The sequence below is a fragment of the Vulpes vulpes genome, chromosome 14, assembly GCF_048418805.1.
Source record: "Vulpes vulpes isolate BD-2025 chromosome 14, VulVul3, whole genome shotgun sequence".
NCBI classification, from domain to species: domain Eukaryota; kingdom Metazoa; phylum Chordata; class Mammalia; order Carnivora; family Canidae; genus Vulpes; species Vulpes vulpes.
The window spans coordinates 100,211,908-100,238,486 of NC_132793.1; the positions used below are offsets into that span (position 1 = coordinate 100,211,908).

At 43.6% G+C, this 26,579-nt stretch overlaps 1 protein-coding gene across 4 annotated transcripts in view; it reads left to right on the forward strand.

Annotated features, from left to right (window-relative positions):
* The window catches only part of ABHD2 (abhydrolase domain containing 2, acylglycerol lipase), a 102,049-nt gene that overhangs the window by 10,859 nt on the left and 64,611 nt on the right, over positions 1–26,579 (forward strand). The window contains exons 1-3 of one of the 4 annotated variants that reach the window (XM_072737301.1): positions 7,321–7,409; positions 13,647–13,747; positions 16,113–16,312. In XM_072737301.1, coding sequence (XP_072593402.1) covers positions 16,119–16,312 — 194 coding nt within the window. In that variant the 5' untranslated portion in view covers positions 7,321–7,409; positions 13,647–13,747; positions 16,113–16,118. Of the gene's footprint in view, positions 1–7,320; positions 7,410–7,688; positions 7,772–13,646; positions 13,748–16,112; positions 16,313–26,579 lie in introns of those variants that run through there. The other 3 variants (XM_072737300.1, XM_026001104.2, XM_026001094.2) reach the window with 3 other exon arrangements.

Consider the following 26,579-nt stretch of genomic DNA (forward strand, 5'->3'; position numbering starts at 1 on the left):
ACACTAGCACTACTGGGTTCAAGGGGTGACAGTCTTCAAACTCTATCCTGTGGGTTTGCAAACTTCATCTTTTTCTCTGGGTGGCTGATGGAGAAGCAAATGGTCTGGAGTGGGGGCAGGAATGTGGATGCGTGTGACCCACTCGTCCCCTATAGAAGATGTTTAGATTGGATTGGTCATGATCACTCACAGGCAAGTGTAGAAGCAGGACCAACCAGACCTGAAGCCCTGGACATGCGGCTCTGGACTGTGATTCTCTAGCCTTGTTGGATAAAGCAAGCCCCTCCCCTGCCTTCTCTAGTGAGGACACCACTGCCAAGTTAGCACTGGGTTTGCATTTTTTCATTTTTATTGTAATAGCAGGACACTCTTTTCACCCCCTATTTAATGGGTAAGGAAGCTGAGGTGCAGAGAGGTTAAGAGGCTTGCCCAAAGTCACACAATAAATGGTACAGTTGCCATTTACAGACAGGTCTGTCTGTCCCCTAAAGCCTGTGAATTTCTCCGCCTTGACGTGAGTTGCCTCACTACCCCGACATCATCAGTGTATACCCACAGAAAGCATCTAGATGAAGTAGAAATATTTGTAACAACAATTGTTCTGACCTATTTATACAAATTTGTTTCACATACCATAGATATTTGAGGAGGGATTTTTGCATTTTCCTTAGATGCCAGAAAGGATCTCCATGTTACAATTCCACCAATGTTTCAATCCGGGTTAACTAACCTAGGATTAATTGTATTTGACTTTTAATTTTCTGGATTACGTCCTAAACTCATGTTGGTGGGAAAATGCCATAGGTAATCTTGTTGCTTTGGATGTTTGGAGGAAGTTAGTAGAAGTTGTGAGTCTTCTAGCAGTATTTGGGTATTTAGCTGAATGCCAACAATCAATGAGTAGCTTTCTTTCTTTTTTTAAATGAGTGGCTTTCTGTCTAACTTTTTTTTGGGTGCCTTTCCTTCCTTCTACTCCCTAAAACAGCCCGTTTGCTCTGATTTCTCTTTCTTTTTATGTGAGCAGGTTTTGAAGTAGATTGATTTATAGCTCTTTGAACCTGCCAAGATATGCTTCAGACAAACAAGGGAAAAGGTAAAAGAAATATGGTATTGGACAATAGCTTCTCTGAGTGATGGAAAGGGGAAAAGTTTCATTTAGATGGATAATTATTTGCCTGAATTCTGAGATGGTCTTTAAAATATCCAAAAGCTGCTGACTGCCCAGGTCACATTGAGCTTTGTCTTTTGCTCCACAAAGTGTGGCAGTTACAAAGATCTGTACCTCTCAGCCTAATGAAATAATCTCCTCCTGAGAAAATTCTGCTTAAGGGATCAGAATGGTGATGCGTTAGGCCTTCCCACAGACTTGGCCAATAAATATGTACTGAGTGCCCCACTGCGTGCTCAACACCATTAAATTTAAACTTGTGTAGAATTTACATGAGGATTGAATTAGAAGGGCATAGACCAGAATCCCCAATAGAAACAAAAGGAACATAAGTCATTACTTTTATGTAGAAATGAGGCTTGCACATTTTCTAGTTATGAAAGGGGTATTTGCAAAATGCAAAGGTGGGAGACAGTATGATTTTTAGGGCCTTAAGGGGATGGGCTCCCAAATGAAAATTCCCGTATAGATCAGTAGATTGTTCAAAACTATTTGCATGGTGACGTTGTGTGTTAACTATATTTTAAAAAAGAAAAATGATTTGAATGCCATCGTGGGCTTGCAATGATATTCAAATGATGCATGACAACGCTTGTCCAGTGCCCCATGGATCAGGTTACACAGAGCCAAAGAAATGCTTCTCACACCTCCTGCCATGTGCACTCAGACCTTCAATGTGTCTGCACAGCACATACAGCCACAGCCAAATATGTGTGGGACGCCACCTTTTCCTTGTAAGTAAAGCCCTGAAATTTCATTTCACAATGAATCACCACCTCTGCCCCTACATCCTCCCTCTTGCCCTGTCTGCCTGTCTCCTGACTGTCCAGCATTCTTGGGTCCTGGCTCAGCCAGTGAGCCCAGCCTGATGTCTGTACCCCACCCCTGCTTCTCACCTCCTGTGTCCCATCTCTTCCCATGAGTCCCTAGCTATCTAGTCATCCTCCTTGCTTCCTTTGTCTGAATTCCTCTAGTATTTGTAGTTGGTACTTTAGGATTCTGTACCTAAAATACTCATAGAGCTGCACTATTTCCCAGTTATTTCATGGATGCCATGTATTATACTTCTTTCATACTCTTCACAGAGTTTAGAATGAAGCTAATGCCTTTGGTACCCTTGGGAGCTGGGTGGAATATCAGAAGGAGGGTGTAGATTTACATAACATCCTCCCCACCCCTGTGATATTGACATACTTTTTTGGTGGGGCTGGGGTGGGGACAGCTCTGTCCTCTCCACTTACAAACCACTGTTTTATCCATGAGGGTGCTTCCAATGTATACAGGTGTATCAATTTTTGAGAAATGAGATCACGTTTTTTTCCCCATTATGGAGAAGCAGTTTCCTCATTTTTGATGAAAGAGTCTTTCTTGATGGCTGGCTCCTCATCTCTTGGGAGACATGTGTGCGTAGGGGAAGCCCAGGAGAGGAGGAACCCCTGTAAAGTGAGCTAGCAGTTGAGATGCACCTGCCTTATGGTGCACAGTATTGAAAACTCTCCCCTGCGGTGTTGGGTGGAGGTATATGGAGGTGGGCTCTGAGCAGATGAATGGCTGACACAGGTAAGCTTTAGATAGAAACCAGAGGAGGAGGAGGCCACTGGGTGACGAGGGGTAGCAGTTGGGATTTGCCCTTGGGCCTTAGAGAAGGCTGAAAGCTTGTTTCCCAAGGCTGGGAGAGATGTTTGTGTTGGATGGATGAGGAGACAGGAACATTTGAGGATGTGAACCTACTTCTATCTGTTTATTTCGAAAAGCAGTCTAGGTAGCAGAGACCCCAAATATATCAGCCCTTTCTGTCTTAGAGCTTTTGAATTTTTGTTTTGCTATCTATTTCAGTGTTATCAGTAAAGGATCTGATAAAGCCAAGCTCAGGACTGCCTGGAGGACCCAATTCCATGTTCTTCATGTGTTAAAAGTCCCTAGCTATTGCTTTAAAACTAACATTTTTATCATCTTGAAATATTTAATAAGGCAGCTTTTCTCTAAAAAGCTCAAGGCATTTTATAAATTTTATCCTGAGTATATCTGTGAGTATTTTGTAATTATAAAGCTTTTTAAAAATCTACGTAATTTCATTAACTGCTTTCCCTTTAGTAACCTGTAATGTATGCAATCTCCCTCCCCCATTTTATAGAAGAAAAAGAAACTTTCATAAAACTTAGATAATTTACCTAAGGTCACCCAAGGTCATTTGGCAGAATCTGAACTCAAACGCAGGTCCTCAGATTCTAAAAGCTCTTGTTCATTTATGAACAACATGGGCTCCATGAAGCTAGGGTAAGCTTCAAAATCCTCAGAGAGGGCAAGTGATCTACTCAGAGTTGCACAGCACAGCACATTTTGAGAAGAGAAGCCACTGGTGTGTAGACACAAATGGGATCCCTTCCCTCTTCTCACAGCCAGAATCCTGCACCTCTGGGTCTTTCCACTTGGGTTGTGACCCAGAAGCTGGGGACGGGGCTCTGTTGAGTGCCCAGAATCAGCAGAACTGATGGCAGATGCTAGGCAGGGCCTCCATGGAGGCCCAGTGCTGGACCTGGCTTGTTTAGTACCAGGTGGTGACTATCTCACACTACCCTTCCTTTCATTCTTAGCCCAAGGACCCGAGGGTGAATCAGTCCTTCCTATTTAGCTAGTGGATTTTATCTTCTAAGACTTGGGCACTTGTCACAATGGAATCCATGTGACCTTTAAGCCTGCTGTTCTAAGCTGGCATGAGATCCTGTTTCTACTCACAGCGTCTGAGGTATGTATAAAACAGAAATAAGTAAAACGTTCCTTAAAAAGCCATGCACAAAAAAATAAATAAATAAAAATAAAATAAAATAAAAATAAAAATTAAAAGCCATGCATATTGTATACCCTTGCCTCTAGAACCTTCTCAGTCTTGGAAGGGCAAGGGGCCCAGAACCTTTCCTGCTTTCTAAGCCTGTGTTAAAGGGTCTGGTGGCTGAGCCCCGAGAGGAGCTCTTGCTTCCACAAGTGACAGAATTTATCATCAGAGAGCCACAGAGCCAGGAGGACCTAGAGAACTGGTGAGCTAGCCCTGTGGGCAGAGTCTCTCTCCTTTGGGAAGGAGGCAAGGGGCTTGACCTGTTGGTTAGGTCTTCTCACACATCTACTTCTTGACACTAGCTGCCTGGGTGAAGGGCAAATGCCAGAGCTATAGTGGGCTGCAGGTGTCAATGCTTTTGTGGTGGGGTGTGCACACTGGCCGTTTTAGCCAGGTCACTGTGCTCTGCTCTGGCACTGGGGGGCCTTCGGAAACCAGAATGCTCAAAAATGGAGATTCCCAGTTACATTTATTTCTCTCTTTCTGGGTAGCTGTAAGTCTCCTGTTTTAGCTCTGAGTGACACTTGCCTCTTTGCTTTAGTGAGTTCCATGGGGTCCGTGGTTCTTTAGTCAAGGGCTGTGCCAGGCACAAACTACGTCTTGCCTCTAGCCACTTCCTCTAGTTTCCTCCTTCTGGCAGTTTGTTTGCAGACTCAGAAGACTGAATGAGATCTGTACTGTTCCTAGGACAGGCCCAGGAAATTTCTTTAGTGCAGTAAATCTAGAGAGGCTCTTCTCTTCAGTTGTACCCTTCCCTTAAATATTCCAGCAAACTGAGTGCTTAGGTTTCTTAGGTTCTAGTAAACTGAGATGCTTTTGATATTAGAGTTTAATTACAGTATAAGGTTTTTTTTGTTTTGCTTTTTAAGTAGGCTCCATGCCTAGCAGGGAGCCCAGCGCAGGGCTTGAACTCACAACCCTGAGATCAAGACCTGAGTTGAGATCAAGAGTCAGACGCTTAACTGACTGAGCCACCGAGGCACCCTACAGTATAGGGTTTTGTTTTGTTTTTTTTAAGATGTTAAATATTTATTCATGAAAGACACACAGAAAGAGGCAGAAACATAGGCAGAGGGAGAAGCAGGTTCCCAGGGAGGAGCCCTACGCAGGACTCAATCCCACCACCCCGGGATCAGGACCTGAGCCGAAGGCAGACGCTCAACCACTGAGCCACCCAGGTGCCCCCAGTCTAGGGGCTTTAACACATGTGTACAGCTATAAAATATCTTCATTAAAGTGCCTGTCTTTTTAGAAAAGTCTAGGATTTCCACAGAGGAAACACCTGGCTTATGATTTTTTGTTTGTTCTCAGGTAAGGATTGAATGGTCTCTCTGTGATAGTGAGAACAACTTTGCTTGTGATTTTACTGAGTGCTTTACCCATTTGTCCTCCAGTGAGAGTACAGCAGGGATGCTTGCTCATGGGAGAAGCCAGCTTCCTTTCTGTATTTGAAGAAGAGCCTGTAAAAGTACTCAGTTAAATGTGCGTGCTTAACGGTGACTCAATCTCCAGATATTTTTAGGTCAGTGATTTTCTTTTGGGAAAACTCGTGGGTTAGTAGCCATTCCTGACATTTAAATGTGAGGTTCACATTTCTCTCATAGGGTAACTTTCCTCTTACTAGGAACTTGTAGGACATCTTCCAAAATTTCAGCAGGTTGAGTGCGACCTTATGACTTTGTGGAAGAAGATGGTTAAAATTCACAGTTACCACATGAGTGAGTTCGCACAAAGGCAATTTCAGGGCCTGAATTGTGGCCTACTGAGAATAATGTTCATATCAATGTGTTTAGTTCTCTGTTGATCCACCCCTTCTCTTTCCCAAATTGTGTGTGACTTCGGACGGTCCTTTCATTTTGTGGCACCTGATTTGGGAAAGATATTGCACGAGATTGCCGAGGGGCTTCCTCCTTCCTTGCAGCCAGCCAGTCTGGTTTGCTGAATGAGATCTAGTCTAGATCTAGTCATCAGTGCTCAGTATTCAAAAATAAATACACTTCTCGTGGCATCTGTTGGAAATAGGATTGGCCCTGCCATTGCCAGTGCTCTCCATCACTTTGGATTTGAGGTGGTTACTCTGAGGACAGCTCCAACAGAACTAACTCTCCTTGGAGAGAATAGGCAGGCCTGGCCCAGCCTGCATATGCCAAGAGTGGTTCTGTGCTGGCAGAGAGGCTCACCCAGGGCATCAAAACCTCACTGTGAGTGAGAGCAGGGCCGGAGTCAGCCCAGGTTGCCAGAAGGGCATGGTTCTGGGTAGCCCAGGATGTACCTTGGCTCCTTACAGCAATGCCTCTGACACCATTCCAGCCCCATGGCAGTAAGTGTGGATGGCTGGGCTTTCTCCTACCTCTGGACTTGCTTCTCTCCTGCTGTGGAGTTGTTTTTTTATTTTATTTTTTATTTTTATTTTATTTTATTTTATTTTTTCCTCTAACTACTCTGACTTGTTTAGTTAAATGGCAGATACAGTGGAGGAGAAACTGGCCCTCTTCCTCCCTGCTTTCTCCTCAAAGCTGTCATGTGGCCTCCATCTAGAGTCGATTATGTTTTGTCTAAGCTGCCATCAACAAGGCTAATGGACTGGGGTGACATGAGGTTTTTGTTGTCAGTATGCTTGGCCTTCTGCTATCCTTCTCTTGACACAACACTACTCACAGGGCAGTTTTGAGGAGCAGAGTCTGCCAGAGGCTCCCAGTGCCGGCCTAGGGTTTTATTTCAGGGCGTTGAAGAGGTTAGTCAGCAAAGCCACGCCAAGCAAGAGTAGGTTTACCTGCAGGAAGGGAGTGTGTGAGGGGACAGGCCTTCTTGGGAAGAGAGGGACCCCCAGCAGGAGAGAGAGGAGAGGGCTCCAGGTTGTGCACTGCCAGAACCCCCTTTAGCACAGAAACAAGAACACCTGTTGGAGCTGTTACAGAACGTGATGAAGAACACATACTATCCAGTGATTCATTAAGTTGAACATGGTTCCATGTTAGAAGAATAAAGAATAAAGTGACTCTTGGGGTTAATTGCAGACTTGTTGGAGGAAGTCCAACCAGTCGGCCAGCCAGTTCCTTCACTGTCGGTGAGGTCTCTTTGTCAGGTAGGAAAGAGTATCTCTTGGGATCACTTCTGCCAGATGTGGGAGTTTACTAAGGAAAACTGGAGGAGAGGTTAGCAGTAGTGATGGTACAGCTGATATTTGGAAGCACTTACCATATGCCAGGATTGTTGTAAAATACCATCTCTGTATCAACACCTTTAGATGAGGGCGAAGGACAAGATCTGTAACTGGTGGGGCCGGGATTTGACCCTGGGCTATCTCATTGCAGAGCCTCGACCTAAACGAAATCCACATCCAACCAGAGTGGAAGAGGAAGAGAGGAAATCTTTAGGAGTTTGGTTCGGTTTGGTTTTCCTTAAGAGGTATTTATCAGGGGACCCACAGAATTATTGGAGCTTGTTCTAATATGTCAGGTCCTGTTGAGTTGCCAGGGAGGGAGACACCCCCTCCCCAAATGTCTCCATCTCAAGGCTTCCATAAGTCACTGGTACAAGGAGAGGAAAGGGTGGTCTGACAGCCGAATCAAAGAGGCAGAGAAGCCAAGCCAATAAATATTTGTGCACAGAATACCATTTATATTGTGTTAATAAGTAGCCTGTGAATGTTCATGTCAGTTAGCTGATTTGGGTCTGAATTGATTGGAGCTTGTCTGGGTAAGGAGGACGTGGCAAAGGGTATCTTTGACCTGTAAGGACAGAATCAGACGACTACGGAGTCACGAGAGGTAATTTGGGCATATTCTCTCACAGTTCTGAGTAATTCTGAAATCAAGGTGTCGCCAAGGTGGGTTCCTCCCTGAGGGCTCTGAGGAACAGTCTGTTCTGTGTTCCTAATTTCTCTTGATTGCCAGCAATCCTTGGCATTCCTCATCTCAGCGATGGTTTGCACTAGTCTCTGCTTCCACCTTTAAAAGGTCTCTGCACGTCTGTGTCTCTGTGTCCAAACTTCCCAGTCCTGACAAGGACACCAGTCATGGGGTCAGGGCCAACTCTAATCAGCGTGGCCCCGTCTTACCTTAATTACACCTGCCAAGGACCCAGTTTCCGAAGGAAGCCATGTTCACAGGTCCCAGGCAAACATGAATTTCGGGGGGAACACTGTGCATCCCACTTCACCCTGTAATGTGTTGTCTGTGTTTGAGCTCTCTACCTGGTTTTTTTCTTTCTTTCCTCACTGTAAGTTTTGTACTGTCAGTGAACATTAATATTCTGAGGCTGAAATCATGGCTCACCCATGCAGGTAGAAGGAATATGACAGAATTTTTGGCATAAATGTCACAGCTGAGAAGGCATAACTGTTTGCCTTATTTGAAGGAAGAACAAAGGCCATGAAGGTAGTCGTTCTTGGGAGTTTTGTTGTTAATAGTCCACAAAGTAAGCTGGCAGACAGGGCTGTCTCTTGTTACAGGGCACAGAGTTTTTCCTGTGCTCTTTAGCCAAGGACTGCAATTCTATCCCTAGAATCTCGGAAATTCTGAGCTGTCAGAGACCTTTGGCATCATCTACTTCTAACCTAATCTGCTCACTTTAGGGCTGAGGTCTTTAGGGCTCAGAAAGGTTATGGGACTTGACTTATTCATGGTCCCTGGCTAGGCAGGAGCAGAGCAGGCACTAGGACCCAGGTCTCAGAACCCCAAGGCTGGAGCTTCTCCCAGCCCTGGGGCCCCCATCTCTCCAGGCATCTGTGTCTCCATCTCAAAATAACACCCTGAGCCAAGGGAGAGCCAAGAGAAGCCCTGGCCTTCGCACTGGTGGAAAGACTGCGCAAGCACGTCATAGAGACTGAGACACGACCTAAAGTTCCGTTACAGTTGGGCATTTGGGGACCCCTTGTATGTTGGGTTTCCTTGTTAATGTAGAGACTGCACACAGAATTTTATTTCACTGGTCTTATAAAATGACCAGTAGGAGCAGGGGAGGTGTGTGGCTCTCTGGCTGAGGAAAGACTGGATCAGGTATGCAGTAAGCCCAGTCCTTCCTTGGGTTGGAGATGGAGGTGGGGTGTGGTGGGGTGGGGTGGAGTGGGATGATGCTTCAGCCCCCAGGCTGGTCTGTATGGCCTTTTCCCCACCGGAGCTCCTTGATGTTCATGGTAACCCGATTTTGCCAGCCCAGGAAAGAGAGGGGGGGCACACGAAATAGTACAATGGCAGCTTATTTTGTTATGTCTGGAACAAGTTCAGAATATTAATATTTTGTGGCAGGTTGAACTTGGAAGGAGAGAACGCCATAAAATAAAATGTAGCAAGATAAGTTAAAATCAATGTCAAGAGTTTTGTTCTGAAATTGCCAGTTGATTAATGCCGGGTTGTTGTTTTTTTTTTTTTTTTTTGAAAGTTTATTTATTCATGAAAGACACAGAGAGAGAGAGGCAGAGAGACAGGCAGAGGGAGAAGCAGGCTCCCTGCAGAGAGCCCGATGTAAGACTCAATTCCAGGACCCCAGGATCACAACCTGAGCCAAAGGCAGAAGCTCAATCACTGAGCCACCCAGGTGCCTCAATGCCTGGTTTTATACTTACACATATATGTATTTAATATATGTATTAAATTTGTATTTGTGTATAATCTGTCTCATTGCAGAGCCTCGACCTCAAGTATATACTGTAAACACTCACATTCACACTTACACATATGTCTTCCAAATCCTATACTCAAGTCCCAGTTGTAGATCTAGCTACTACATAAGTCCTTCTCTGATTAATTTTCCCTAGACAAAATTATTCTCATCCTCAAGTTTCTAAAGTATGGACAGCCATAAGATAAGCTTCTTTTTGAACCCTTGTGCAGTGCTGGTGGGAATGCAAAGTGGTGGAGCCACTGTGGAAAACAGTATGGATGTTCTACAAAAAGTTAAAAAATAGAGCTATTCTATGATCCACTAATCATGATACTGAGTATTTACCCCAAAATACAAAAACACCAATTCAAAAGGATACATGCACCCCTGTGTTTATCACAGCATTATTTGCAATAACCAAAATAAGGAAGTAGCCCAAGGGTCCATCAGTAGATGAATGAGTAAAGAACATGGAATATATATATATTCCATATATATGTGGAATGTTACTCAGCTATCAAAAAGAATGGAATCTGGCCATTTGCAATGGCATGGATGGAGCTACAGAGTATAGTGCTAAGCAAAATTTCAGAGAAAGACAAATTCCATATGACTACTCATGTGGAATTTAAGAAACAAAACAAATGAACAAAGGAGGAAAAGAGAGAGACAAACCAAGAAATAGACTCTTGACTGTAGAGCACACACTGATGGTTGACCAGCAGGGAAGTGGGTGGGTGGATGGGGAAAACAGGTAATGGGGTTGAAGAAGCACACTTGTCATGAGGAGCACTAAGTGATATATGGGAGTGTTGAATCCCTATGGTGTATACCTGACACTAATGTTACACTGTATGTTAACTGAACCAAAATTAAAATAAAAATTTTTTAAAAGATTAGCTTCTTTTCTCCCAGTTAAAATGAGAATTGTACTTCATTGCGGGCCAACACAATGTTTAACACAGTGCTAGGTGCACAGTAGGTTGCTGGGTCCTTGAGCCACTGGAGTTCAAGGGAAGTGACCCTGAGGACATGTAGTAGAACTGTCCTGCTTCTCGGGATGTCAGATTCAAGCCTTGGATCAAGGGTGCATATTTGGACCATAATAATTACAAATCTCTCATAGGATTCCCTTCACTGAACTGAATTCAATTTAAAACCCTTGGTGTTTTTTGAGGGTTGAGGAAATTAATTCTCTACTGCATTTGCTATTAAAAAAACGTTGTAGGAGGACATTGCCTATCACATCACTCAAGAGCCACTTATATAAAGTCCCACAGAGGGTGTTTTTTTTTTTTTTTAATGATTCTCTGCCAGAAAAGCCCTCCTTCCCTTCCATATCTGTCATGCTTTCTGGGATAAGAGCACAGGACACGTTGTCTTTCTTTCCACTTTGGAGAACCAAGAGTTTGGGTTTCTCTTTTTACTCTTGTAGTCAGCAAGCTCAGGTCCATTCTAGGCTTACTCACATCTGTAATTGTTGTGTATGTGGACAGAGGTATTCTTCTTGTCTAGAGGTTTGTAACTCCTTCTTAGGTTTTGTTAGTTGCTATTTTAAGGCTTTTTTTCTATTTTCCTATTATTATTATGAATTTTTATTATTTTCTATTTTCCTATTATTATTATGAATTTTAGAAAAGAAAAAAAAGAAAAATTACCTGTACTCTAATGACCCAGTGATTGTAGCATCCAGAAAGATTTGAATATATAGTGTTTCCTTCTGTATCATTAGAAATTGCAGACAAGGGGTGCCTGGGCTCAGTCAGTTAAGCATCCAATTCTTGCTTTCAGCTCCGGGTGTGATCTCAGGGTCAAGCCTCACACTGGGCTCCGTACTTGATGAGTTTGCTTGTCCTTCTCACTCTGCTCTTCCCCCTGCTTACACACTTTCCTCTGTCTCTCAAATAAAAAAATATATATATATATATTTTTAATTGTAGACTTGAATTAAGTCACATGAACTCATCTACCTGCAGGGGCAGCTGGGATCTATAGTTTTTTCCAGCAAGGCAGGCCCATTTTACAGGTTTCTTAGTGGGAGGAAGGAGAGCCTTCCTTTTGGGAAGCAGTCAGCTATCTGCCACATTTCTGGGCTGTTCTACATGTGTATTATTGAAACCATCCCAGATAGTTTGTGGAAAAAGTCAAGGTGTAGATAAACGTCAAGGTGTGGATAAACAGTGTGAATAACAACAAAACGTATCGCATCTTATGTACTGCTTTGTCTTTCCATAATTTTTCTGTGAATTTATTATTTATACATATACCGATTAGTGTATGCTTTGAATATTCAGTCAATACAGACTTATGCAGGGCCAGAGGGATCTTAACACAGGTTTCTCCAAGGGTCGCATATTTTGATGCCCATAGGAACCACTACAGCACCATGGGTGATTAAGCAGGTGATGGGGGGGTGGTCAGTGTTGTGGACCGTATGGAGTGGTGGGGACCGTGACAACACAGAGATCACAGGTCCTGTCTGGAGGGGCAGCCACCTTTCAGCTCCATCCATTTTGCCAGATGAGAACCAAGCTTGGTGTTGCCAACTCTTATGATTTTTTTTTTCAAGAAAAACCAGAAGTTTGAATTTTTATTTGAAGTCCCCCGGTATTTATAACTTGCCGGCTAAAAAAACAAAAACAAAAACTTGCCGGCTAAAAAACAAAAACAAAAACTTACCGGCTAATAACCTTAATTGTTTAAAATGCTAGCCACATGCAGTGCCATCCCCATGGGCTGCTGATTTAGGATCTTTGGTCTGTTCGATCCTTGTCTAGCCAGCAGCTGAACCCTGGAAAGGTCAGGTGCCTTGTGATGTGGCTAGAGACTTTGCTCTTTAGTCCCCACCTCAACAAAGCCTGGTCCTCTGTGGCGAATTGGTCTCAGAATATGAAGAAATAATAAAAATTTGAGGTTGAGCATGACTACTCTGAGGGTTAATTGAGTCTCCCTTTCAAGTGGCTTTCATTTCCTTTTGAAGTCATTTTGATGTTGTGGAATCAGAGAACACTGGGCTCGAATTCCAGCTCTGCTCTTACCACTGTTGACTTTGGGCAAGCCTCTGGTGTGTCCTCTATGTCTTTTGTCCCATCCATTTTCTTTCTTGCCTGCTTCTCTTTCTCTCTCTTTACTTTCCTTTTTACAGTGTGGTGGTGAAGAGGAGGGCTCCTAGAACCTGAATGAATCCTGGTTTCTCCACCTACTAGCTAGGTGGCCTTGGGCAAGTTACTCAAACTTCTTATGCCTCAATTTCCTCGTCTGTGAAATAGGGATAATAATAGTACCTGCTCCATAGGGTGCAGTAAGGCTGGCATATGTAAAGTACCCGGGACGGGGCTTGGTGCATAGGTAGCACTGTATAAACACTGGCTGTCCTCTCTGCCCTCACCCTTCTCTTTTCTGCTTGGAAGTGAAGCATTTGCAGCTCAGTGGGCCCAGCTCTGGGTCCCCACCCACAGAGAGCACTTTTAACTCCTGACACTCCTCCACAGCCAGTCCCCAGCCCCATCAAGACCTGGCAGGCTGTGTAGCTTCCCATTCCATGCCTTCAGCACTGTTCTGCTTCTGGTCCTGGGCCTCTGAGCCCATCCGTGTTCATATCCTCTTCTCTCAGCTCACATTTCCACATTTCGTTCTGTCGCTGCTGTGTGTTTGGGAGACAAGGGATGAGTCAACCCACTGCTGCCTTGACCTCAGGCCTTGCTAATAAGTTATTTCCTTGGTCACCCAGATGCTACCTCTCAGGCATTTCTGAAGATGACGTTATAAGATATAGCATGAAAGCCATATGGGTTTGCTTTAGCCAGAATCCTGGATAACTCATCCTGGAAACCAGAGAGACTGTCAGTTTGTGGCTCCACAAAGAAGTCCCCCAGCAGGTTTGTTCAAATGGCCAAGCAGCCAAGAGTGTGACACACATGTTAATTAAAGAAATGGTCTTTCTCCCCAAAGACTTGAAATGAAGAGACTTGGATGGTGCTTTTATTTTAATTAAATTGCTTCTTTCTCATCCTTTAGAATGTGACCATCTAATCTTTTCAGCTTTTAGGTTAATTTGAATAAGAGATCTGACCTGAGTGGCCCAGCTGTACAACTCTTCAAGGACAGTTCATATTTGCAGTAGAGAGGAACCAGGGACATAGGTATGTATGGTTCAGACTTTTTGTTTGTTTGTTTCTCTTCTTCATTTCCCCTTATGTTACTAAGTAGGGAGAGGAAGTGGGAAGGGAGGGACTTATTTTTTTAATTCAATTAAGTTACACTGCTTGATGAACAAAGCAGGTAAAGCCACCTGCTGCATTTCTCTGTTCTCTTTCCACTAAAGGGGACAGGAAAGAGCGTGTTACCAGCACCATGTCAGAGAAACTTTGGAACTCCTGCTGGATCTTATTTGGGACCTTTCATTCACTAGACTTAAAAATCCATATTAATGAACAGTAAGCTCTTGGATATTTGTCTCCTGCTGGCTTGACTGCCTTAGGTGGCAGGGTTCCCACCTATAGCACACTTTGTGGTGTTGTGTGCATTTTTAGGCCACACATCCCTTGGAGAACCTGATTAAATCTGCAGATTGTCAATCTCAGGGTCGTGAGATCAAGCCCCGAGTCAGGCTCCAGGCTCAGCAAGGAGTGTGCTTGAGATTCTCTCCCTCTGACCCTCCCCAGAGCACATGCTTGCACTCTCTCTCTCTCTGTCTCTCTCTCAAATAAATAAAACTTTAAATCCACAGATCCTTACCACAGAAAACCACATATAAACCTTCACATATAATTTCAGGGGGTTCCTGGACCCTAGAATCCTATAGGGAACCCACAGACCCCAAGTTAAGAATCCTTTTTTAGGGGTTTATAAAGAGCCAGCCTTTAAGGGACAATGGTCCTAGGAATGAGATTATACGTCTCCTAAAGTTAGGTTTTTAAGGCAACTCTCAGGTCATAAAAGGTTCAATGGTTGATGCAGCTGGAAGTTTTTTTTTTTTTTTAAGATTTTTATTTATTTATTCAAGAGAGAGAGGCAGAGACACAGGCAGAGGGAGAAGCAGGCTCCATGCAGGGAGCCCAACGTGGGACTCCATCCCAGGACTCCAGGACCACACCCTGGGCCGAAGGCAGGCGCTAAACCGATGAGCCACCCAGGGATTCCCTGGAAGTATATTTTGATTCAAAATCATATTGGATACATTTTTCTAAGTTATTTTCTTGTTCTGATGGTGGAAGGCTAGTTGAGTCCTGAACTATGATGACCTTTCCTCACTGAGTTGGAACACCACACCTGCCAGAGGTCATCAGCTGTGTGTTCAGGTCCTGTGTTTGCCAACATCACCCTGACTTTAGAAAAGGGTCTCTCAGGCCTCTTTGGCCTCATTGTAGATCTCTGGAGAGTTCATTCGGTCATGCCCCACACACATTTTCGGGAGATTGTTTTGTCTTGCCCGTTCTGTCTGCACTGTTGGCCACCAGAGTCCTCGTGCTGACTGTTTTTAGCAGAGGCTACTTGACACCATTCCAGGGAAGCTGTTGCCATGGCTACCTTGGCTGTGAGTTATCAGCTCGTGGTTTCCCTGATTTTTAAGGTAACAGCTAATGTTCTGTTTTCCTGCCAAGGAGCAAAGAAAAGACTGGATTTTTGTTGCTGTTGTTGATGTTTCATTTTATGTATTTGGAGGGGATGTGTGTGTGTGTGTGTGTGTGTGTGTGTTGTATACAAGGTAAAGCTACCTTAAAATTTAAAATATTAGGAGAGCTTGAGGAAAAGCCAGACCTGCATACACATTTCCTGCACTCCCAGTTTTTAATTTTGGTCTGGATTTTGGACTAATGGCTATCATCAGGTACCTTCAATGGGGAAAGAAATAAGTGGAGTTCTGTTTCACTCTGCCTGAAACCCCCAGGCTCAAGGATCACTGCCCCCCTGGACCAAGTCCAGACTTGATTCCAGCTCTACAACCCCTACCCCCACTCCCCATAGCCCAGGAGCAGATGGCAGTCAGGCCCAAGTTGTTTTGTCTCCTCTTGCTCTAAAAGTAGGGGGTGGGGCCAGCAGGCCAGATCATCGTACCTGTGAACAGTAATCTTCCCTCCCATATCTCTGTCCCAGACTGTAAACATGATGCCTTACACACACCTGGTGCAGAGCCATTCAAGGCTGCCTGCTTGTGGAATTCCGTGTGCCACCTCCAGTCCAGCTGGAGCCTCTTTGGCTGGACTTCTTTCTCCTGCTCCCAAAGGATGCTATTCTCAGCATTTTCTAATTTGCTTATCTTAGAAGTACTCATTAGATTTAAAAAAAAAACAAAAACAACTTAAACAGTTTATCAGTGCTCAAGACTGTGATTTGGGTTCATGCCAGTTCATTGGTGACTTAAAAGCCTTGATGGCAATTGCCCTGAGTGGCCCTATGGACATATCTGGATTGTGACATGTCATCGCTAGCTTTGCCTCTTAGTGTGGTGGGCTCCACCCCTCCTCACTATGCTCCTAACTCTGTGTGTGTGCTTCTGCTCCCCAGATCAAGATGAATGCCATGCTAGAGACCCCCGAGCTCCCGGCCGTGTTTGATGGGGTGAAGCTGGCTGCAGTGGCTGCCGTGTTGTATGTGATCGTCCGGTGTTTAAATCTGAAGAGCCCCACAGCCCCACCTGACCTCTACTTCCAGGACTCGGGGCTCTCGCGTTTTCTGCTCAAGTCCTGTCCTCTTCTGACCAAAGAGTGAGTAGATCGCACACCCCACTGTATGCCCAACCGCTGATCTGTTTGGCTAGTACAGTGTTCAAAGAAGAATCGTCTCATGTTGTGTCCTTATGGCATCCATGTAAAGTAGTGTCATTAGTGTTAAAATAGCCACGGTCTCAATACAAACCTGGTGTTTGAATCCTGGAGGACAGGGGACAGGGTCAGCTTTTTTTTGCCTGGAAATATCCCTTTCTCCACACTGTGGTGTCAGCATCCATGATAAGGGCTTTGCAGAATGCAGTAGTCATTTTTAGGGAGATACAGAAAACTTGGATAGTATTCTAGGCCTTTATCAAGTACGCTGTTGCCAGTCCTAGGATGGAGGAACCATTTACCTAAAATAATTAATAAACAAAAAAAAGCACAGATTGACTGGTTGGGTACTCTCCATCCGCATTATTGAAAAATCTACTGAATATCGTCTAAGAGAATATTTGCATTGTGAATAAACCGGGGTTTCCCTATGTCAGCTCCAGGACTATATTTTGGAGGTGGCAAGGGTGCCTCCTGTTTCTGCGAGGGGAAACATAGTGGCAAAGTAACAGGAATCTGCATTCCCTGTCATCCCCTATTTTCAAGAGGTGCGTGGTTAAATTTTGCCCCTCTTGATGTCCTCTGAATAACTCTGTCTTCCTTCAGGGCTCTGGTCAAGCCTGGAGCATGAAACATTCTCTGCTCTCCTGGGTCTGAATTCCTTTATCCTCGCTCATTATTGCTGATTCACTGTTATGCTTCTTCAAACTGATACCATTCGGCCAAGCGTGCCTTAAAAGGGGAGCTGCTTATAGAGCTGTCTTACTACACTGTGTCCTCTCAGCACGAGGACTAAACTCAGTGAAGTTTCTAATACTCGGTAGATAGTAGTGGGAGCTTCACCCCTCTCCTGATAGAATCTTTCACCCTCTCTGGAGTTGGGGACAATTGGGTAAATGATTTTCTTCTAAGAGTGGACAAGTGAGCAGCCGACACATCTGAGAGTTTGGGTTCTTGCTTTGTCTTGTGCAATTGTCTAGTTGATTTTTATATGCTCTCAGCCAAGGGCAAAGAGCTGCCATTGTGAGCTTTGGGTGTTTGCAGTGTTTGCATGGACTTTTCTCACTTTTAACAGTGATGCCAGGACCCAAAAGTTACTATCACCTAAGAGTGACCTATAACTCAGTCACGTTGCCTAATACTTGTGTTGAGTGCCACATACAGTATAAATGTCATCCTGTTGACTTTGGAGGGGGCTTCACATCACTGTGGGAGCAGAGTAACTCCACAACTGGGTACTAGACAAGACAATCTTATTCAGCAGTGTATGCAGTGAAAAAGCATCTCCTCTAGCAGGTGTGCACAAAATCTGTATGCTTTCTGCATCGGCCGGCATCATTCTTCACCCCTGAATTTAGAGGATTCACCAGTCTAGTCTGACAAGTAACATTTGCACCTATTCTCGTTTTGAGTGGGACCCAGCTAGACTCAAGTCTCTCAGCCATCTCATTTTTAGAGAAAAAAACAAAAGTATTAAGTCAATATGTAAGTGAATAATGTAGATGAATGTGAAGTTCTACCCAGCATTGGTTCCTGAGTAACCAGAAGAAGCCACAGAAAAGCTACTATTGTCTAGGCTCCAGAAAGACATCATGGATCACTTGATCCTGTACTAATTGTTCAAAGTAAAAAAAAAAAAAAAAAAAGTTCATCATGGCAGGTTTTTACCTCTTTTCATATGAATTTCGTTTAAAAAAAAAAATTAAGTCCAACTGTTCTCTTTCCCATTTTCCCCCCTGGCACATACCCTCTCTGAGCTTTAGGTGCTGGTGTGGCATTATGTGACTCTGTTGAGATGGCCCTGCCCACTCTTCTGGTGTGGAAGTGTGTCCTGGCCACAGATCTCCTTGTACCTCATGGCAGTGTCTACCACTGTACTACCCTTGTCATTAACCCATCGCCTGATCTATCCTAGTAAAACCCAAATTAGGAAAGAGTGGAGATCAGCCTCAGTTACTTAGCTATGTCCCTATAGCAAAGGGACAAGTTCCCCAGAAACTGTTTCCTTCCAAGATCTGTCTCTTTGAGAATAAAACCAGCCTCCTTAGAGCATGTTGGCACATTAAACAGCTAAATTCCAAACATCCGAGCTCTCTGACTTGACCATAACAAATAATTAAAGAACAGAAGGATTCACTAACCTCCTTTTAGCCTCTATTTTAACTAACCTCTTATTTAAAAAAAAAAAAAAAATTTTTTTTTAAAGTAGCCTCCACACTGGAGCCTAACGCAGGGCTCAAGCTCATGACCCTGAGCTCAAGACCTGAGCTGAGATCAAGAGTCAGATGCTCAACCGACTGAACCACTCAGGTGCCCCAACTAACCTCTTATTTTTTATTTAGGTTCTAATTTTAGGAATAACTATATCCTGCACTTACGTAGCTTATCATGAGAATGTCTTTACAATACTGCCTTTTGTCCTCGTTCCTGCATTTTGAATTTGTTGAATGTCTCTCATAGACATTGTGCATTTAATCTTCTTTTTTTTTTAAGATTTTATTTATTTCTTTGAGATAGAAAGAGAGAGAGCAAGCACAAGCAGGGGGAGCAGCAGAGGGAGAGGGAGAAGCAGACTCCCTACTGAGCCAGGAGCCCGATGTGGGACTCAATCCCAGGACCCCGGGATCGTGACCTGAGCCGAAGGCAGCCACTTAACACACTGAGCCACCCAGGTGCCCCAGCATTTAATCTTTTTTTTTTTTTTTTTTGAAGATTTTATTTATTTATTCATGAGAGACACATAGAGAGAGGCAGAGACACAGGCAGAGACAGAAGCAGGCTCCATGCAGGGAGCCCGATGCGGGACTCGATCCCGGGTCCCCAGGATCACACCTTGGGCTAAAGGCGGTGCTAAACCGCTGAGCCACCGGGGCTGCCCGCTTTTAATCTTTTAATGACTTTGACGTTAGACTCATTTTTCCTCTCATTTGAAGAAACTTCCCAGGAGCAGAGAGGGTAACTGAATCCAGTCTTGATCCCTCTCTTATCTGTGGGCAAGTGGACAGACTCTTCCCAGGGTACAGAGGAAAGAAGTGAGCAGAGAGCCTAAGGGGCCGGCCCGAGATGAGAGCCTTTAGCAGGACTGGCCCCAGAGTGGCCTTCGAATTCCCACGTGACCCTCTTTCTATTTTAATCCCTCTGTCAGAAGCCACTGTCCTTCATGTTCTTTCTCTGTGTCACATTTCTGTAACAGCCTCCATATATTTGAAGCTGAGGGCAGGAAACATGTCTGTTATGGGTAAAAGTGCTTCTCTTGAGACTTTGAAGATTTTTTTCCTAGAGGAAGCCTGTCTGCAGCCTTCACAAACAATTGTCTGGGCTAGAAAGTTCAGTTAACTGATTTACCACAAGCTAATGGTGTTACTCGGTAATCCTTACGGAAGGCAGGTTATTATGGTTATTATGACTTCTGTGTGGAATCAGAGCACATCCTCCTGCTGTTCTGGTAGAGAAAAAAAAAACTGATGAAAGGTGAAGATTGAAAGCATGTTATGAGAATGTTTTTTTCCTTTCTTTCAGCATTAAAGTTTACTTTTGAATCTGTTTTAAGCTAATCTAGCCAAAAATACATTAGAAATGCATCTTTTAATGTCTAGAGGAAAACTTTGCTTACATGGGATGATGTGTCTCTTGTTCACTTAGCAACAGATCAATATTTACCTAGTGATTCACTTTTTTTTTATTCTCCAGAACTGTTTGCTTTCAGTAGAACAAGCAGACTAAAGCTTGGTTCAGAGTTTTGAGAAAATCTACATGATGCTACAAATCTCCACTTTTTTTGTGAATTAAAAATTTAATGCATATTCATTTTCTAAAAACAAAAAAAAAAGGTAAAGCACATGAAAATCATCTATAGTTCTCCTACTTAGAGATATATCCCATTATTACTTGGGTGAATATCCCTGTGGGTTTTTTTTTCTTTTGCAGATACTTCCCCCACCTCCCAAAATCAGGGATCTATATAGTGTTGGGTGGCCTGCTTTAATACTGAGTGTGCCATGGACATTTGCCTATGCTGCTATGTATGCTCTAACATTTGATTTTTAACAGCTGCAGAATTCTGTCAATCATTCAAATTTCCTAATGGCTGTTGGCAGCAGTGGTGTAGAGAAAAAGCCTTGAATTGAAATTTGGACTAGAATGGCAACCTACATCTTCTGCTTTTAAACTAGCCACAGAAACGTGGACCAGGTGACAGCCTGCCTGGCTCCTCCTGTGTAAAATGAAACAGGCAGCATTCCCATGATGCCTTTTAACACTAGCAACCAAGTCTAGTACCACTGTTGTCTCTAAGCATCAGAGAAGTCCTCTTAGATGAAAGACCCGGGGGTGAGGGTCATGGCTACAGAGTAAGAACGAGAACCTGAGAGAAGGTTTTCTTGTGTATCTGCCTTCTCCTGATTGTTTCCACCCCTGCGTTCTATGTTGGGCTGGCACTAGCCCGCTTGGACTTTTGTTTTCATAAGAACACTTTTTTCCCCAGTCTTTTTTGTGCATTCATGTTTATTATTTAACAAAATTGACTGATACCATACAAACTGTTCAGCAACTTGAAAATTTCAACTAGAAACATACTGCATAAAAAATTCCATCGAGAACTTAAATTTAATGCCATTTCATCATATAAAGCATCATAACATATTTAACTAGTTTCCTATTTTATAAGGCAGTTGTTTTTCGCTTTTTATATCTTTGTAATTATAACCATTGCTGTGGTGGATACATATTTGGATCTGATTGCTTCCTGAATTCTTGTTAATCTATCTGCTATATAAAAAGATGTGCTCTGTTTAAGGAATTTTACATAAATTGCCAAACTGTCTTCTGGGCGAGTTTTCACAGGTTATAATCTCAGCAATATTGCTGGTTTCTCTTTTCTTCATATTTTTGCCTCTGTTTCATCATCTGCAAAACAGGAATAATAATAATAATATAACAATAAAATTCTTTCCCACTTCCTAGGCTTGTTAGGAAAACTGATTGCAATAGTATTTGAAAATGGTTTATTTAAAGAATTAGAAGCTTGAAGTTCCAAGGTCCTGGTGGAGAATTTTCCAATAACCTGCTATTCTGTGTCTTACTGTGTCTTCCTTCAGCCTATCCTGGAGTTGCTGATTCTCTCCCCTGTCCCGCCTCACTGATTTCTTATGTGCTAGACATCGAGCCAATCGCTTTACATTCAGTACAAATACAAGAGTCTGAACTCAAGTCAGCTTATGCAGTTGCATCTCTTATTTATCTATTTTATCCTGAAAGCTCCACATGCCTTATTAGTTGTAAATAACATCTCTCCCTCCCAGATCTTCCAGCCTGCTCTGTGTAAGGCCCAGAAAAACCCAGGGGGGTTACATCAAGGAGGGGGATGGGGCATTCCCTTTCTTTATGTGCTCTAAATAGAAAGGTATTTTAAGCTATCATTTACCTATAGTACAATGAACAAACCTTAAGTATACAGTTCAGGACCTTTTGCATATGTATCCACCTGTGTAACTCCCACTCCCTTGGGCTTTCACATGAGTGCCCTGAGTCACATCCTTGCCTCAGCCCCACCCATGTGTCACAATACCACTTGAACTGGCTTCCTCAAGCACACCAGCACCCTATACATGCTGCAGGGTAACCCCAACCTACCTGTGTGCCTCATCACCTCACATTCTCCCATTGCCCATTGAGTGCCTGTCTCCTGAGCTCCTGCCCTGGGCTATTCCCATATCTCCTCCTTTCTCTCTCCACCAAAGTGCTTCTTACCCTGTAAGAAAACCTTAGCATCTGTTCTGAGAAACTTTCCCCGATTTCTCCCCACTCCTCTTCAGTCAGAATGAGCCCCTCTTCCTTCTTCCTGCCTGTGTGTTTCCTCAACATGTAGCTTTGGTGTCCATTTATCACATTCCACCTTGTTTTATGGGAATTCATATCTATCTCTTTTCTTTATCAATAAAGTAGGTGTATCCCAAATGCAGAGCCACATTCTTGATGAGACAGAACAGGATCCGTAGTGCTCCCAGATCTTCAGTATAATGCCATTCTGTCTTTTGTTTTCCTTCAACAGGCATAGGTCTGGGATGTTCCCATTTTTGTGAGTGCCCTGTGTGCTTGGGCAGGAGAAACCACACTTCTGCCTCCAGCTCACGCAACCAGCCCTGCCCAGGGGCACAGGCGCTCCAGGGAATTGACTGTATCTTGAGCTCTGATGGAATTTTATTTGGGGTGAGGAGTCACTTACCCTGTTTCTGAAAGACATGGATTGTTGTTTCAGTCTTAAATTAAAGCAGGGCAACTCCAGATATATGCCTAAAGGCAGCTTTCAGCCTCTACCCTTCTCTTGGGCCTTGTCAAAGTTTCCATCACCAAGCCCTGGTTTGGAAGTGAAGATAGGAAGCAGGTTCCCCATCTCTGGAAGCCTGCTGTTGAAATTTATATATTCTTTGTGGGAAGCCAGGCTTCTGGTTTTTCACTCATTAGCAAGCCTGTCTGTGTGGATCGTAGTCTAGCTAAAGATGAAGGTATTTAGGAGCGTGGTGGAGTGCTTAGCTAATAGACCAGCCTAGAAACAGACAGTTGAAGGGCTTTCACTGGGCATAAGAGACAACCAGGAGCCCCTTCAAGGTCTGGAGAGGGGAAGCAGTGTGATCAAAACCACAGCCACATGATTGTAGGCTCTTTCTTTCCTGGACTAAAACATAACAGCTTTCTTCTGCACCCAGCTGCCACCTGTACTCTTAAGACCTGGGTATTACTGTTCTCCGTGGGGTGTGAGGTATAGGAGACTTGGAGATGAAGGTGCCACCCATTCCAAACTGAGCTGAAAATCAAAAACCATAGCTGACGCTGCATGCATGGTGCCCTCTCTGTGCATTTCCTCTTTGAAGCTGCTTCAGATACTCGGGAAGAGAATGGCAGAGACACCATGACCTTTCCATAGACTGTTAATGGGTTTGTGATCTATGCTCTTCCCAGTTTCTTCTTTGCACTCACCAGAGTCCAAACTCCAAACAAGAATCTTGCTGAACTGTTGCGCTCATTATAATTAGTCCCCATGTTTGGTTTCCTGCCATGAGCCTTGGTTAACCAACATCTGAGGAGTTACTCCTCTGGTTCCATTGTTGGAGGTATTAAAGAAGGATTTTTTTTTTTTTTTTGAGAGGGGCAGAGGGAGAGAGAGAATATTAAGAGGCTCCCATTGTGGAGCCCAACTCGGGGCTCGATTTCACCCCCCTGAGATCATGTACAACCTGAACCGAAATCAAGAGTCAGACACTTGGAACCAACTGAGACACCCAGGTACCCCAAAAAGGATTATTTCTAAAAACTTTTTCATTATAGAAAAAGAGGTACTTTCTAGAGGCACTTTTTTGTTGGTTTTTGCACAACTATGCTAATTATTTCTGAGACAGCAGAGCAGATCTGCTCTTGATTTTTCTCTCAAACGGTATCAGTTCCATCCCTCTTGCTTCTTACATCTTCTACTTCCTAACAGTAAATATTCATTTTTCTTTTATTCTCTCAATAAAAGCCTGATTCTATATATAAAAATACTGTATTTGTCACAGATATTCAAGATACACAATTTTTGTGTACCAAGGATGTATTAAATAATTAGAGGGGCACTTGGGTGGCTCAGTCATTTAAGAGTCTTGACTCTTGACTTTGGTTCAGATCATGATCTAAGGGTCATGACATTGAGCCTCACGTTGGGTTCCATGCTTAACAGGGAGTCTGCTTGAGATTCTCTCTCCCATTCCCTCCACCTCTCTCCCTGCTCAAGTATATTCTCACTCTCTCTCTCTAAAAGAGAGAGAGATATTTTAAATATCTAATATCTAATATTTTAAATATCTAATATGTTAATATTATTGATATTTAAATATTTTAATATTTTAAATATCTAATAATAATTTTAATTAATATTAAAATATCAAATATTTTAAATTAATTAATTAGAAGTACACTACAGAGAAAAGCACTAATTCAGATCACTCTGATAGTGCAATATTGAGTTATTGGAGACCCTCCACTCCTCGCATTTTCCTTCCTTGCTTCCTCTTGTAAGGCTGCCCATTTGCAGCAGCAGTGCCAGAGGAGACATTAGGGTGAGGGGCTTGGGTACAGATAACTGATGTTTGCAGTCTTCAACAAGACACTGTGTAAACGCAGCTTCGCACACTCCCTTCCAGTCAGATTGCTTCCCCTTCTGGGAAATTCTGGAGCCAGAGCAGCTGATTTATAGTGAGTTCAAGTTGAGAAGAATTTCATTATTTGGGGCTTAAATTCCTCTTAATTCCCTCTTGTTCACAGACACATTCCAGATCAGATTTTGATCCTTTCCTCCTTGGCTGAACACTAGAGCTTTGTGCTTTTTATAGGATAAACTCCTAATTGCCAAGTGTCTTAATTCCACTGACCTAATGTTACCCATTTTAAGAACTGTGCAAGTATTTCCTTAGATACTTGTGGTGAGCCATTAACAATTGATAAGTCGATCTGTAGTGCTCCCAGTGCACTCCTTCTGTAGGCACCAAACCTTCAGAGCACACTCACCTGGAAATCTACATTGTAAAAGAACTCTTGAAGGATGAAATATTCAAAATCATCTTTACTGGGACCAATTATTGATGGTCAGCATGAATGAGGTTACGTTTTCAGACAACTTTGTCTTAAAATTGCTTGTGTTTCTAATGAAATGACCCAAACCCAAATTGTCAAGGTGAGAATCACTAAGCCCAGGACACTGTCTTCCATGCCTACGCTAACCAAACAACCCAGTTTTCCCAGAACTGATGGGTTGTAGAACATGGGGCTTTCAGTGCTAAAACCAGGGAAGTACCAAACAGGGGTGAGTTGGTCCCTCTGTCTGTTACTCACTGTCTTCTGCCCTCAGATAGTGAGGTTTTTATAAATGGGTATGCATTTAGGTGCAAGTAGTTAGTTCACCAGGATCCAGGTTTAATTTAACTCTCAAATGTTGCCCAACTGCACGGTCTCTGCCCTAGCAGGTCACCTGTCCAGCAGGAGGCCAGGAGGAAAGTGCTATCATCCTTGAGGCCCCTTGTATTGAATTAAGATGACCAGGCTGAGGCTATGGAGAAATTCTAAGCTGTTCTTTTTCTCTGCCCACTGCCTGCCTGGCACATCTCCCTTCATTATGACAGATAGTTCACTTTATACTATAGAACAATATCTAATTTTTATAACATTTTTAAGTGGGCTCCATGTGGAGCCCAATGTGAGTTTGAACTCACGACCCCAAGTTCAAGACCTGAGCCCAAATCAAGAGTCAGATGCTCAACCAACTGAGCCACGTAGGTGTCCCAGAACAGTGTCTACTTTACTGATACAGTATAATTAGGACAGTAACATGGACTCTTTTCTAGAGGGTGAGTGAGTGGGATCACTGCTTCCATGCAGCACTGTGGTGAAGAGCTGACTGCAGTTTGTCCTCATCTGAGGCACAAATGCAGGAAGTCTGCTCCTCCTCAGCAGCCTCAAGAATAACTTCCCTGCAGATGGAGTCTGTCCGGGGCACTGGGCCTTAGGATCACAATCTACCAGGTAGCAGAATATTCACTCAAGGAAGGAATTTTCTGGGGTTTCTAAAGGAGATCTGCCCCTCCATGAAGTCCTAGGAAACGAAGCTTTTACTGCTACAAAAAGATAATCCTTGATGAATTGATGTTTCATGTGATTGGATGCAGTGCCCTCCCTGTTGCCACCAGGGCCGTGTGCTCCTATGAACTGTTCATCTGCCCAGCATGGCTGCCTGTGGTGCGGTCTCGCCATGATCCACGGAAATGAGTCAGCTCTTGTGGCAGCTTTTGAACCACCCCAAACCTGTGCCCATGCCAGTTTCTAATCATGGAGTGAGGGCTCTAGGTCAGCCAAACAGCTTCCCTTCTGAGGTAACCATTAAAAGAAGCCGTCACCCAGAGCATTTGGGAAGCCTTCTTGCCTGGAGGTCAGTGGTTGATCCAGAACTATCTGTGGCCTCCTGGGAAGGGAGAGATCCATGAGAAGCAGCAGGTTGTGTATTTTTCCTCCTTTCTGCTGGCTACTAATGCCATTGCCACAACCAACCTGACATTTCTGTGACTTGTAGCACCAGCTGGCAAGACCCTGAACTGGTGTTTTCAGCCAGATCACAAAAGCTTGAAAACTAATTCCTTACTAATATGAACTGAGAAATTGTGTGTATGTGTGTGTGTGTATATATATA